We start from the raw sequence: 15,615 nt of genomic DNA on the forward strand, positions 1-15,615 counted from the left end.
TGCAAATTCTGCTTCTTACCAAAATGGACTTTAAGTATTTGCTTGGAAGCAAATGTGAAAACATTGATTTTTTTATTCAGTTATCCCTACATATATCTAAGGAGAAAGCTACAACTTATTCTATCATATTTTAATAGCACTTTCTTCTTTAATGTTGAGATCTTAAGCACTTAAATCACCAATAAGCAAAGAAAACAATTACCAGAGGCCATTTTCAACCAAATTTTTACATTTATTATAATTGTTTCTCTACAACTAATGATTCTTGTGGTTTGAAATCATATGTCTGCTTTATTTACCTACACAAACCCAGAACAGCACTTCCAACTCTGTACGTCACAGCGCATACAGAGTACAGTGCGTGACCTCGGTGAGGCATTCAACACAGCTGTGAGCTGCCTCTCCCTCTGACTGGGTTCCCTTAGGATGCTCTGATGTTGGCGTCGCATTCTTCTAAGAGTAGAATCAAATCTTCAATCAGGCTGTGCTCTCTGCCATGTGTCACTCGCATAATATCAAAAGCCTAAAGGGAAAGGAAAGAAGAAAGACTGATAACAAAGTAGGCGGGGCCCTGCCTGCTCCCCCTCTTTCCCCGCGACATTAGAAGCGTGGAGAACGCCTCAGGTCTCCAGCGTGAACAGCACCGTGGTTCTCCAGGCCAGAAAGGGAACGGACAATGGGGATTTTTAATATGGTGCTTGGGAAGCAGACTCACACCCGAGTCATGCTGGGGCCTGGTATCCAACAACGACCTTCAGAGACTCTCAGTGCGTAGGTTTGGTGGGTAGTTAGAGAGGTGTAAGACGAGTTACTAAAATGATTAAGTAATGTTAAAGATGACCTACCATGCTGCTACCACCTTAAAATAAATTTCCACTTTTGCATGCTGTATTCAATTCTCATCTATATGCACTGTGATTATGATGTGCACATAATTTCTTATATTCTTTTCATGTCATATGACATTATAACACCAGCATTTTGACAATTCCTTCCTTTACTCACCATGTTTAGCCCATCACGAAATCTCGTCAATTATACCTCTGAAATATTTCTGAAATCTGGGTGGGCTTGCGACCACCTCAATACTAGAGCATAACGGAAGTAATGCCATTGACTTCCATGGCTGGGTCAAAAAGGTCATGCAGCCTTTGCCTCGGTCACTAGGATGCTTGCTACTGGAACCATGAGCCTCCATGCTGTGAGGAAGTCCCAGCCACACGGGAGGCCAAGTGTGGGTGCTCTGGTGACAGTCCTAGCTGAGTCTATCTTTCAAGTCATCCTAGACTAGACACCGACACGTGCATAAAAAAGCCTCCAGATGATTCCAGCCACCAGCCGGAAAGCATCGGGCTTCCAGTCTTCCCAGGTGAAATCCAAGACAGTGAGGAAAAGAGGCAAGCCATTCCTGTTGTGATCTGTTCGAATTCCTAACCTAAATAATCTGTGAGCATAATAAAATGGTGGTGGTTTTACCCTGCTAAGTTTTGGGATGGTTTGTTATAAAGCAATAAATAATCAGAATACTCTCAAAAATGTTTTTGTAATAAATAAATTAGAGATAAACAGTGCCATCCTGCACTGCCCAAATTGGGGGCTAGAGGGAAGGGGGGGGGGGCACCAGACCCACTGTATTTGACTTAAACGCACCTTCAGGAGATGTGTAAAGACATCACTCTAGTGGCTGTTAAGCACCCAGAAAAGTACCTGGCATGCAGTACACAGGCGCTCAGCCTTGGCTGCACAGTACTGTCAGCCGGGGAGCCCAGACCACACACATGATCAACTGAAACCTGCTCTCCGGGGGTGAGGCCCGAGCTTAGGAGAATCTAACGTGCCCTCAGCATTGAGAACAATTGATATAGTCAGCTATCAACAAATAATAAAATAATAGCAACTATTTATTCTTCAATGTTAATTTATAGCCAGCATAATTACCATTTTAATGGTTGTGCACAATTAATTCAATCATGTTCGTAGATCATCATCCACTAAGTTACTCTGGGAAATTCAGATCACTTCCAATTTTTAGTTATGACATGATGTAGACCTTCCAGCATATGACTTTTTTGCCTTTGCTGAATATTTGCTTAAGATAAATTCCTGGAGGTGGAGTTCCTGGGGATGAAACATCTTTAAAGCCACAGAGACTTCAGATCTGGGAAGCACCCTGGGGGTCACGTGGTTAAACCCCTTCACTCCACAGAGGAGGAAACCTGAGCCCAGAGAAGCAAAGTGTTCAGGTATAGGAGGACTTTCAGCCTGTGTGCCTGGCTTCTTTTTTACATCTCTAAAAATGTTCCCTTTATGGGGCTGGCCTGGTGGCACAGTGAAGTTTGTGCACTCTGCTTCTGCAGCCCAGCATTCGCAGGTTCGGATCCCAGGTGTGGACCTACACACACCACTCATCAAGCCATGCTGTGGTGGCATCCCACATACAAAACAGAGGAAGACTGGCACAGATCTTAGCTCAGAGACAATCTTCCTGAAGCACAAAGGGGAAGATTGGCAAGAGATGTTAGCTTAGGGTCAATCTTAAACACCAAAAAAAGAAAATTGTTCCCTTTAGGCTGTAATAAAGGAAAACAGGCAGACAGAAGGGGTCTGGATTTGACTGTTGAGAGAGAGAGAGAGAGAAAAGAGAAGGGGAAAGAAAGGCCCAGCACCTCAGGCCCGGTCTCCCAGCCTAGAAGAGCTCTGCTCACAGAGCCTGGCTGTAAACCTACACTGACAGGCCCATCACCCAGTGACATCCCAGCTGGAAAATCCAGAAGGTACCTGCAACTGAGATTCTGGGTGGTGGGGATTTTGTTCTAATTAACTTGAGTGGGTCTGCCCTGTGGGGTACATGTGCAAGCAAATCCTGGGGTGGTGGGTTGGGGGGGGGGCGGTGTCTGGAGCGGAGGAGAAGAGTTGGGAGTAGCCCCCACCTCCCAAGCAGCCAAGCTCTGTGAGACCTCTCTGGGCAGAAGATAAAAAACAAATGTTTGATGCCATTCGGGGAACAAACGCCTCCTGTTTTATCACTCTGCCCCCCACCCTCCACCTTGCCCCAGGTCCTTCACTGTTCTGGGCATCTCAAGGTCTGAGGCAGAGACCTGCAGGAGAGCACGAAGGTAAAGAGATGGGGTTTCCTGGATCAGAGAGATGCTTCAAGTCCTTCATGGGAAATTCTCTTACTTGAATTCTGTCTTAGATGTTCTCTTCTGTTCTACTCAAGAGAGGGCCAGATGTACTTGTGATCTGGCAAAGGAGGGTGAAGGGGCCAGAAGCACTGCCTGAAAAGATCTTTGCAGAAAGGGAAAGAAGCCTCCACTGTGCCCCACTAACGGGTAGTCCAGAGGAAGGCCAGCCCTAATCTGCGAGGGCTCACCCACCTCCCTATCCCTCATGGATGCCCTCTGCTGGCTGAGGGCCTGGCCTTGTTTCTTAGGAGAATTGGCTTCTTTTTGCCCCTCTTTCGTATTTCCCAGGTTCCTCACCTGCAGAGTGTTCTGTGCTTCTCAGTGATTTGACTCAGAGGCTAAATGACAAAGTCTTCTTCGTATCTCTGATAAGGAAAGGGTGATGTGCCTGTCTTCCAACATATTATAGGCTCCAATCTTCCTTCCTCTCTGCTTTTCTTCTAGCCATGTTTCACTTTCTCTCCCCTTCCAGCTTTAAGAATAAGGCCTACTCCTCGAGAGCCAAAGTTTATTGTGGCTGATCCAGACTCTTCCTGTTCATTAAAGGGGCAGATCTGTTTGTCCTACAGCAGGGCAAGTGCCTGAGCATCAGCAGGTGGCTTCCAGCCCTGCAGCCATTCTGGAATTGCAGGGACACAGCCAGGAAGGGGCAGCTGCCTGGCCTTCCCAGGCCTCACTTCCACACCTCCCAGCCTCTTTCCTTAGGGAAGAGCCGTGAAGACCATCTGGTCCAACGTCCTCCTGTTCTGGCCAGGTGGTAGCAGCCTGAGAGGTGGGCCCAGGGTGAGCACCCAGCTCTCAGGACTCAACCCAGTGTTAACTCTCTGACTGCACTGTGTAGCTGCCACCTGCAAACAGTCTGCAGTGGGCAAGGGGAGGGACCAAGTAAACACTTAATTTTCTCTGGGTGATGGATGTGGTAGAAGAGAAAAGGAGAGAAACAAGAGAAGAAAGAAGTAGGATTCAGTAATGTGAAAAAATGTCAGTGACTATCTTCTGCGTGTGCGTGAATGGCACATCACGGTGGGAACATCAGGGAGCTGAAACAGACCTGGTGATGGAGGACATCTGGTCTTTGTCCTGGATGTCACCTGGGCCTACAAGTGAGCTGGGCAACAGTTCTCAGTGGTAAGAAGAGAGCCCTGTGTAGCCACAGGCACAGGCTGGCTCTCCATGGCCGACACAGCCCTTCAGTCCAGCGGGAAGCTCAGGAGGGCTTTTCTCCCCAAAAAACAGATTTACAATAAATCTCTGACAAACCAGAGCAATTGTTTCCTGTAGCTCTGTGTCTCCCTTCTCTCAGCTCCTCCTAACTGCCATGCACACGCATGTCAGAAAGGACAATTTTGGTTGAATTTCCTGCAGCAGTATATAAAACAGATTAAGGAAATATAAAATGGGAGCCAGCTTGTGCTGGGCAAAGCTTATCTCTCTCCATTAAATTTTATTTTCTTAATGGTAGCATTTAAAAAGAGCCTGCGCAGAATCTTTCACAGAGGACTCATTTGAAGGCTCCAAGGGAGTTGCTGCATCCGTGTACAGACTCTAAATGTCACACGAGAAATGGCAGCACAGATTGTCTGCCACATGACAGGCATGCTTCACTCAGGAATAAAGACAGGGTCCCCAGAAATGATTCCAATCTCATCACAGCTCTTTTTTTTTAAGTAATTTAAAAATTGTGGTTATATATTAAATAAAATGAATTAAATCAAATTATGATTTAAAGTTGCAAACAATACAGCTTTCTTATTAATTTTTAATACAGATATATTAAGCTTATCAAGGATCTCACATACTCTCTACCATGAGCCTGAGGGAATCCAATAAATGACTTCCCCAAGCATGATTTAAATATGGATATAAAATCAGAGAGAAAAGAATTGCATGCATGAAAAGAACTCTGGAATCAGATCACAAGAGGGAAAAATGCAAGTTTTCTTATTCTGCTCCTCTCAGGAGGAAAGTAGAGTGGAGGGTGGGGGAAGGGAGCTGGGGCATCCAAACGGGGACTTGAAAGAAGCAAGCCCTACACATCAAGCAGCTCCAGAGCCACAGAAGCCCTGTAAATGGCTCAGAAGCCATCGTAAAACGGGCAGCAGAAAATTCCAAATCCTTTGATCACCCGCCTGAGCGCAGCAGCACCCCTGCTGGCTCTGCTCTGCTCTACACCTTGAATAACTAAAAGTGTAGGATTCGCTGAGAGGACCTGTCCTCCTGGGAAGTAGAATTTCCTTAAAGAAAACATCTATCCATTCATTCGCTAAACACTGTGTAAGCAGCGACAATGAGTAAGACTTGGCCCTTGCCCTGGGAAGAGCTCTGGCACAGCCAGGAGACAGAATTAGAGCAGGGCAGTGTGCAATAATGGGAGATGTAAGGTGCTGGTGTGCACAGAGAGGGAGCACCAGCGCAGCCCGGGGGGACCTCAGCAAGGGTCACAGATTTGGTGAGCTCAGGCTGTGCCTTCCAGTGGTAGCAGATATTCCAGAAAACAGTTGCTGCTGTGTCGCTATGTTTAATCAATTAACCCAATGAATATTTATTGAGCTCCTGAGGGACCCTTAAGAAGAGCCGTCTCCTCTTGGAGCCCCAGTTTCCTCACTTGAATAATGAGGACATTGGACTAGATAAGTTCTAGGGGCAAACCAAGTCCCAGGCACAGAGCGAGGAGGTGCAGATTGGGTCCTCCTTCCAAATACTGTGTTATTGATTTCTAATTTAATTCCACTGTGGTCAGAGAATTTACTTTGTATGACCTGAATCCTTTTACATCTACTGAGACTCGTTTTATAGCCCAGAATATGATCTATCTTGCTATATGTTCTGTGGGTGCTTGAGAAGAATGTTTATTTTGCTATTGTTGGGTGCAGTGTTTTATGAATGTCAATTAGATTGTGTTGGTTGATGGTGCTGTTAAATTCTTTCATATCCCGGCTGATTTTCTGTCTAGTTGTTCTGTCGGTTGCTGACAGAGGGGTGTTGATGTCTCCAGCTATACCTGTATCCATTACAAGTCTAGCGTCTCTTTCAGTTCTATCAGTTTTTGTTTCCCCCATTTTGTACTGGGCTGTTTGGAGCATAGACATTTAGGATTGCTATGTCTTCTTGGTAAATTGCCTTTTTTTTTTTCCATTATATAATGTCCCTAATAAAATTTTCTTTACTGTGAAGTCTACTTTATCTGCTATTAATATAGCCACTCCAGCTTTCTTTTCATTAATCATGTTTTCATGATACATCTTTTTCCTTCCTTTTACTTTTAACCTGCCTATATCATTATATTTAAAGTTCTTATAGACAGTATAGAGTTGGGTCATTAAAAAAAAATTCATTCTACTAAACCTGTCATTTAATTGGTGTATTTAGATAATTTACATTTTACTGAAACCATTTACATAATTAATATGGGTATTAACACATTAGGATTTAGTTTGCCACTTTACTTTTTATTTTCTGTTTATTCTGGGGTTTTTGTTTCTATTTTCTTTTTTGTCCATTTCCTGTGAGTTACTTAAACGTTTTTTTAGAATTCCATTCTGTAGGTTACACTTCTGAGTGCATAGCTTTTTTAGTGGTTGCTCTAGGTCTTACATTATATATACATAACTTATCACATTCTACTGGCATCGTCATTTTACCAGTTCAAGAAATCTGACCTCCTTGTATGTCTTTACCCTCCGCTATTTGGAATATAAGTGTCCTAAATATTTCCACTATGTACATTTAGAACCACATCAATGTTATCATTTTTGCTTCAACTATCAAACATAACCTAGAAAACTCAAGAGAAGGAAAGTCTATTTTTCTTCCCTGTAATTTTGTTTACCATGTTCTTTCTTCTTCCTGATATTCCAAGATTCTTTCTTTTATCATTTCCTTTCTATTTAGAGAATTCCTTTAGCCATTCTTTTACAATAGGTCTGCTGGTGACAAGTTCTCTTAGTTTTCCTTCATCTGAGAATGTCTTGATTTACCTTTCTTTCTTGAAGGATATTTTTGCTGAATATAGGTTTTTGGGTTAACAGTTCTTTTCTTCAGTCCTTGAAATATGTTGCACCACTTTTGTCTGGCCTCCACGGTTTCTGATGAGAAAATCACTGTACCTCAGATCGTTTTTCTCCTATAGGCAAGATGTCATTTTTCTCTTGCTGCCCTTTAAGGTATTTTCTTTGTCTTTAGTTTTCAGAACTTTGACTACGATAAGTCTTGGTATGGATTTCTTTGGATTTTCTCTGTTTGGGATTCAGTTAGCTTCTTGAATCTGCAGGTATTTATATTTTTGCCAAGTATGAGGCAGTTTTCCACCATTATCTCTGTTCTTAAAAAATGTTTTATTGCGGTAAAAAAATACATATCTATAACATCATAAAACCTACCATTTAAATCATTTTTAAGTGTCTAGTTTAGTGGTATTAAGTACATTCATATTGTGCAACCACCACCACTATCCATATCCAGAACTTTTGCATTATCCCAAACTGAAACTGTGTACCCACTAAGCAATAACTCTCCGCTCCCTTCTCTCTTCAGCGCCTGGTAACCACTATTCTACTTTCTGTTTCTGTTTCTGACTACTCCAGCTACCTCATATAAGTAGAATGACACAACATTTGTCATTTTGTGACTGGCTTATTTCATTTAGCATAATGTCTTCAAGGTTCATCCATGTTGCAGCATGTGCCAGAATTAATTTCCTTTTTAAGGCTGAATAGTATTCTATTTTCTGTAGATCCCACATCTTATTTATCCATTTATCCATCCATGGACATTTAGGTTGTTTCCACCTTTTGATTATTTTGAATAATGCTACCATGAACTTTGGTGTAGAAATATCTGTTCAAGTCCTTGCTTTCAATTCTTTATATATATATATATATCCAGAAATAGAATTGCTGGATCAAATGACAATTCTATATTTCATTTTTTTGAGGAACTGCCATACTATTTTTTCCAAGTAGCTGCACCATTCTGCATTCCTATCAGTAATGCAAAAGGGTTCTAATTTTTCCACATCCACACCAACACTTGTTGATTTCTGCTTTTTTGATAACAGCCATTGTAATAGGTGAGAAGTGGTATCTCATTGTAGCTTTGATTTGCATGTCCCTAATGATTAGTGATATTACGTATCTTTTTATGTACATTTTGGCCATTTGTATATCTTCTTTAGAAAAATGTCTATTCAAGTCCTTTGCCCATTTTTGAATTGGATTGTTTTGTTGTTGTTGAGTTTTAGTTCTCTATATATTCTGGATATTAATCTTTTATCAGATATGTAATTTGCAAATATTTTCCCATTTTGTGGGTTGCCTTTTTACTCTGTTCATAGTGTCTTTTGATGCATAAAAGTTTTTAATTTTGATGAAGTCCAGGTTGTCTATTTTTTCTTTTGTTGACTGTATCTTTGGTGTTATATCCAAAAATCATTGCCAAAACCAATGTCATGAAGCTTTTCCTTTATCTTTTCTTTTAAGAGTTTTATTGTTTTGGGTCTTCTATTTAGGTCTTTAAGCCATGGGTTACGTTTTTTATATGGTGTTAGATAAGGGTCCAACTTCATTTCCTTGCATATGGATATCCAGTTTTCCCAACACCATTTGTTGAAGAGACTGTCCTTTTCCCATTGAGTGGTCTTGGTACCCTTGTCAAAACTCATTTGACCATATATGTGAGAATTTACTTTGGGTTCTCTATTCTATTCCATTGGTCTATACGGCTATCTTTATGCCAATATCACACTGTTTTGATTACTATAGCTTTGTAGTAAATTCTGAAATTGGAAGTGTGTGTCCTCCAACTTTTTTCTTCTTTTTCAAGATTGTTATGGCTATTGGGGTCCCTTCAGGTTTCATACGAATCTTAGGATGAATTTTTCCACTTTTGAAAAAAATATCATTGGGATTTTGATAGAGATTGCACTGAATCTGTATATTGCCTTGGGTAGTACTGACATCTTAACAACATGAAGCTCTCTAGTCATGAACATGGGATGTTATTCTGTTTTGTCTTCTTTAATATTTTTCAGCAGTGTTTCGTACTTGTCAGTGTATAAATCTTTCGCCTCTTTGGTTAGGTTAATTCCTAAGTACTTTATTCTGTTAGATGCTATAGTAAATGGAACTGTTTTCCTAATTTCCTTTTTGGATTGTTCACTGCCAGTGTACAGAAACATAACTGACTTTTGCATGTTAATTTTATGTCCTACTACTTTGCTGACTTTCCTAGTTTTAACAGTTCTTTTGTGGAATATTTTGGGGTTTCCACATATAAGATCATGTCATCTGTGAACAGAAATAACTTTACTTCCTCCTTTCCAATGTGGATGCTTCTGTCATTATTTCTTCAAGCACTTTTTATGCCCCACACTCTTTCTCTTCTGCAAGGACTCCAACATTAGGCCTTTTACTAGTCCCATAGACCCTTGAAGCTCTGTTCAATTTACCTTTTTTCAGTCATTTTCTCTCTCTTTCTCAGACTGGGTAGCTTCTATTATTCTGTCTTTAAGTTCTCTATCTTTAAGCTCATACCTCTATTCACTCCATTTTGTTGTTAAGCTCCAGTCTGTTTAATTTGGTAACTGAGTTTATCAGTTCTATTCGCTGCTTCTTTATCTCTTCTATTTCTTTGCTGAGACTTTCTATCTTTCCATTTGTTTTGAGGGTGTTTGTAATGCTCGTTGAAACATTTTTATGATGGCTGCTTTAAAATCCATCATATAATTCTAGCATCTCTCTTATCTTGGAGTTGGCATCTACTGATTGTCTTTTTTCATTAAGACTGAGATTTTCCCGGTTCTTGGTATGATGAGTGATTTTCAATTGAAGTTTGGACATTTTGAGTTTTCTGTTGAGATTCTGTATTTTATTTAAACCTTCTGTTTTAGCTGGCTTTCTCTGACACTGATCCAGCAGGAGAATGAGCGGATGACAGCTTGTTCCTGCCAGGTCGAGGTATAAGTCCAGGTTCCTCACTTGGCTCCTTGTTACCACTGGACTTAGACTTTCTGGTGCGTAAATTTCTGCTTGTTTCCTTTAATATGACTTACTCATTATGCTTTCATTTTACTGACCATTCTCTTGTTCTTTTTTGGTTCAGAAACATATTTTTAAAACTAATATTCTCCATGTGGAGGTCATTCATAACTATCAGAGCCAGGGACTTCCAAACAACTCTTTGAAGGCATTACTGACAATGATGGCACATCATCTCTGCATGGCCTCTTGTCCTTACTCTCTCTGTCTCATCTGCCCACAGGTTAAGGTGTGATGTTACACATTTAGAGGACAGCATTTTCACCTAGAGGCTGTGGGCACTTAGAGAGTCCATGGGGAGACTTCAGGGGGACCCAGAAGCCCCCTTTCCAACCAAATATACAAAATGGTGTGTGTATATACATTTTTCTCTGGTGAGTCAGTGGTTCTTACCTGATTCCTAAACAACAACACGACCAAAGAGGTTAAGAATCACTGTAACAGATTAAGAAATGGGAACAATAGAATTGCATGCTCTAAATCAGCCATTTAGGGGGCTGGAAATCGGGTGTAGGCTGCAGTCAATAGAGACCAGCGTGGTTGTGCTTTGAGCTCTCCCTGGATGTGCTGCAGTAGCTAATAACTGTGCAGGAGTGAGAGGAGCAATGCCCAGGACTTGCAGCCTGTGCTTCCTGTTCAAGTCCAGGAAAAGATAAAAAGATTCTCAAAACGTAAAATGCTTCAACAAAATGCAATGAGAAGAGAAAAAACATTACAGTGTAATATAAGAAATTTACATCTGAATGAAAAATGGTTATTAAGGGGGAAGTGTGACTTTCTCAACCTGACTTCAGCTAACCAAGCAGTACTCATAAAGCAGCCAGTCTGGCCCGGGTGAGGGAGGCGCAGTGCTCAGAGCTCACGGAAGAGAAACAGGCTCACTGATGAGACAGTCCAGATGTGGACAGCTGCTCATGAGGTCCAAGAAGTCAAACTAGTGGCTAACAAAATTCTTCCAAGAAATAAATGGAAAGAAATGAAAGTAGATTAAATACTGGAGAAAGCAGGAGGGAAGCACTGTGAAGGGACCCCAGGACTGTCCTGTGGCAGCAATCACAAGAATTTCAGCAGAGCCCAGTGGAGATGGAAGCCCAAACCAAATCAGCGCTGGGCTAAGTGGATTCCTTTCCTGGAGGAGGCTGGGGCCTAATTGAATCTGTAAAAAATTTCTGTTTCTGAGGCTTTACTGATTTCTGTTCCAAACTCAGCCTTTGAAACCCTTATTCAAGCTATTTCATCCCATTATTTCCAAAGGTTCTAAGACAAGAAAGAATATCTAGGGTGTCAGTCTATAGAGAACATCAGTTTCAAAAGGCAAAGAATATATCTTCCCTTTCTCCTCTCTGGGTCACCTGAGCCCTGAGAAAGCTCAGGAAGAGCAGCTTTCTGCAGAATGAAACTGACCTGCTTTTAGACTCATAGGTCCTATGATGAGCCTGCGAAGATGGACGTGTTCAGGCTGCCCTTTTGCTAGCAAATGGTCAGCAAAGGTTGTGAGAAGATGAGGTCTATGAGTAGAGCCACATACTGCTAAGAGAACACAGTCAGGATGGAGCCTTTCAAGTCCGCTCCTCGTTAAAAAAATCCATTCATTCAAGTATGTATTTGATAGAACTTGCTGTGTTTGGGGCATGTGTGTCTATGGTAGGTGGCACCAGGAGATACAAAAGGCACATAAGTCAGGGTCCCTTGCAGAACTTCCACTCACCTTGGGAAGACAGAACACAGTCATGTGAACTGCTGGGGAGCAGTTATACAACGTAATTATTCAACAGGGAAAACACTGTATAACCCTACACTACAAACACAAGTGCTAAAGGGACCGGCGAGTGGGGCAGTGACCAGAATGAGGGCTCTGATAACAGTAATAATCCAAAATGCCTGGAACTTGGGAAAACATACTCACACACACTACCTCACTTACTCCTCAAAACAACTCTACAGAATAGGTATTACCTCTATTTTAAAAATAAGAAAATCATATTCAGAGGGATTAAGAGACTTGCTTCAAGTCATAAAACTAGTAAATGGTGGGACTGGGACCTGAACCTTCTGACTCTCAATCCGAGTGCTCTTTCTACTAGGCAACTCTGCTGGGGATGCACATTTGTGTTTTGGTTTAATCAGAACCCGGCAAGAGACTCAGCGACTTTCCAGAGCCAAACAAGAAGTCTGGGGTAAGGCCATGACTTAACCCCAGGCCTCATGGCAGACCTTCTGAGGCTGCTTGAAGATCTTCCATTTGACAGCTATCAGGGTCCATGTTTGGGCTTATCTTTGGTACCAGGAGCAGAAGATGCGAAAATGATTACCAAGGGACGATTCCGGAGGAGGTGCAGCAACCTCACAAGGACATGAGGAAGACAGACTGGAACTGGGCTCGAGGAGTGTACAAGGGCAATAAGAGTGTCATAAGAAGGGATGGTGATGGCCAGCACCATCCACCCAGCCCACGTCATCCTGTAAAAGCCTCTCCAGATGTCTGTCTCAGTTCTTTCAGCCTCGTCTTTGCAGCTGAGGGTATTCGATGTCTGCTCCAAGAGTTCTGTGTGCAAGGGCAACAACAAAGCCTCACAGGAAGAACAGAGGAGAGCCAGATCTCCCCTGATTTCTCTCCCACATTCTCCTCCAAGTTGGCACCAGGAACTCAGGAGATCTGGAGGGATTTCTTCACACCGATCTCACTAGGGAGCCTCGTCGATTTACCTGGGCCAGTCTAGAGGAAAAGAACAGAGCCTTGGACTCCAGCCTGGATTTAATGACTTCTTCACATGTCCGTCTCCTCCACCAAATTGTAAGGACAACACTGTGTCTTACTCAGATTAATAGAAGCATTTAATCAACACATGTTGAATTAAATTGAACAAACTAGACCTGGCTCTGCCTCAGTGTGACTTTAGACAAGCTCTTCAACATCTCCCAGACTTAGCTCCTTCACTTTTCACATGGGAATGAAATACCTGACCTGCTGGCCTTAACATGGCTGTCATCTGCCATGAGGACCACATAAGAACATGTATGTATGAGCAGTAGGAATACTTCCCAGTCCCATATAAACACAAAGGATTAACTTGATCACTGATAAAACACCTACTTGCAGGTGACCCTGGGTTGGGTACATCACATACTTGGGAAATTTCCTCAACATCATCTTTCTATCAAAACTTTCACACAGCAGACCCTCAATTAAGTATTTATGCCTGCCTAACTGATGTGACTGTCTGACAACTATTACCAGACCAGAAAAGGAAAGTTTTCCCTGAGACTGCAAGAGATCACCAGACTTTCTTCCATCAGGCTGGGTAAAGACGTCAGACAAGGTAAAAAGAACAGGAAGAGCTGTGTGCCTTTAGGAATCCTAGTGTTCTTCCTGTTGCCCATGGGCTTATTTCAGTCATGGATGAGGAAAAGGCAACATGGCTAGAATTCAACAAAAACTAGCATTAGGGAATCTCATTTCTAAGACTCACTCAGGCATTTGTTATTTTTCTCATCTAACTGTGAGTAGCCGCCAATGCTATGAGACCAACCAGCCCCTGGACACTTCCTGAAAGATCCTAATATAGGGTCCGGATCTCTCCACTGTGGCTTATCTGCAGACAAGGGCATCGTGGCCCAGAGGACCCTGCTAAAATGTCACGTTCCCCATGAAACTCCACACACAAGGTCTCGACACGACCTGCAAACAGCTGGACCAAGTGAGCACATGAGCTCTCCTTTGGGAAGCCATGGTTTGGATGGGAGAGAGCTCTGTGGGGCTGGAAAGGCCAGGACAGCAGAGGGCCCTAGGCCCCCAAGGGCAGAGGAGACTCACTCAGAGGGTGAAAATAAACATTATTCTTTGACGACATATTCAAATAGGGACCCAGGCCTTCCATTTAGTTTCTGGGCACTTATTGCTGGCATTGTATTGACCTCTGCCCCTCCCTCCTCCTTCCACCAACAGCGAACACTTCCTAAGTTCCAGGTACTATGCGGGGAGTTGACCTGGTTACAAAGACAACCACAAAGACCTTACAGTCTCCTGGCTGGGGGTCAGGTATTCCTACTACTATGTGATAAGTGCTCCACTGGCAGAGTGAGCAAAGCGTTGTAGTAGTACCAGGAGAAAACAACATTCGAGCAGACCCTTAAAAGATCAGTCAAGTTCTGCCAGGCCCAGGGGGTGGGGTGGAGAGGGCATCTAAGACAGAAGAAACAGCTTCATAAAGACCTAAGTGGAAGAAGTTCAGGGTGTCTTTGGCAACACGCGTGGCTCAGTGTACACGGGCTGTGTGCAGAGGGAGGGAAGGCTGGGGGCTGTGGAGGCTGCAAAGGTGGACTGCAGACAGATGGTCAAGGGGCTGGCCTGACAGGCAAGGGCTATGGACCACGTTCTGTGGGCAGGCGGTCAGGGGCATGGGGAAGTGGGCCCTGTCCACTGTGGGGTAGGGCACAGGTGCAGGGTGCTCTGGGGCCAGTTTGCACCAGTCAGTGAGAGTTGGTTGCTAAATTGTCATGATTTTTGTGAGCTGGTTGATTTACATTGATAGTTTAAAATCAGCCATGGTGGGTGATTTTAAACAGAAATTGGCAAACATCACAAATCAGTTTTTTTCAGAGCTGGTTGTTAAACATTTATGGGCATGTGTGTGTAGAGTTGCTAAAAATCCCAAGGAAGAAGCCTAGCAACAGCCAGAACAAGGCAGTCCCGGCAGAAGTCCAGGCAATGCTGGCACACTCACCAGTCTCAGATTCTTCATGGCCTGGGGAAACATGCCTTGGTGTAACTGCAGTTTGCCAACCTTCATCACCTGCACACCTCTGACGGGGTGGCTTCCCGGGTAAAAGATCCTGGAAGAAAGCAGATGGCAACCAGTGTCAGTAGCTCTCACGCTGGCAGCCAGCATTTCGTCGGGAGACATGGAAGTGGGAGCAAACGCCAGCTGAGAATGTCAGTGAGCTACTGGGAGGAAATTAGCTTTGCGATCCGGGAGAATGCAGTACTGAGGGGGCTGAGCACGGTATGGGTCTCCTGCTCTCCAGAATGCCTTTTGCACGAGGAAGAAGAAAAGACAGGATGGGAATGCCTCTCTAATAATCACCAGAGAAAAGAACAAGCGTGGACCCCTGCCTTGACATTTGGGAGGAGGTGAGGGAGAGAACCAGCTAACCTTGTCCTCCACCCCCGCCACGCAGCTCCAGCACTGAGGACGGCCTTGCAACAGAAGATGGCCTCTCAGGACACACTTGTTCAGCAAATGAGTGAAGACTTCCATGACTCCCATCCAGATACTACTACACCCTCCTTTTAGCTGCAAAGCCTTTGAATCTCAGCTGTAGAGTTCATCACAATCCCCCTTCTTACAGGCCCTTGTGTGTTTATTTTATCATCTCACTGGATTATCGAGGTTTTT

General features: G+C 43.2%; 1 protein-coding gene across 2 annotated transcripts in view; it reads right to left on the reverse strand.

Annotated features, from left to right (window-relative positions):
* Positions 1-211: 211 nt before the first annotated feature.
* The window catches only part of SMYD3 (SET and MYND domain containing 3), a 663,517-nt gene continuing 648,113 nt past the window's right edge, over positions 212-15,615 (reverse strand). For both annotated transcript variants that reach the window (XM_046678091.1, XM_046678090.1), the window contains 2 exons: positions 14,944-15,052; positions 212-523 (listed from right to left, as the gene is read on the reverse strand). In XM_046678091.1, coding sequence (XP_046534047.1) covers positions 422-523; positions 14,944-15,052 — 211 coding nt within the window. In that variant the 3' untranslated portion in view covers positions 212-421. The remainder of the gene's footprint in view (positions 524-14,943; positions 15,053-15,615) is intronic.

This window comes from Equus quagga, chromosome 12, assembly GCF_021613505.1.
Source record: "Equus quagga isolate Etosha38 chromosome 12, UCLA_HA_Equagga_1.0, whole genome shotgun sequence".
Taxonomy (NCBI): Eukaryota; Metazoa; Chordata; class Mammalia; order Perissodactyla; family Equidae; genus Equus; species Equus quagga.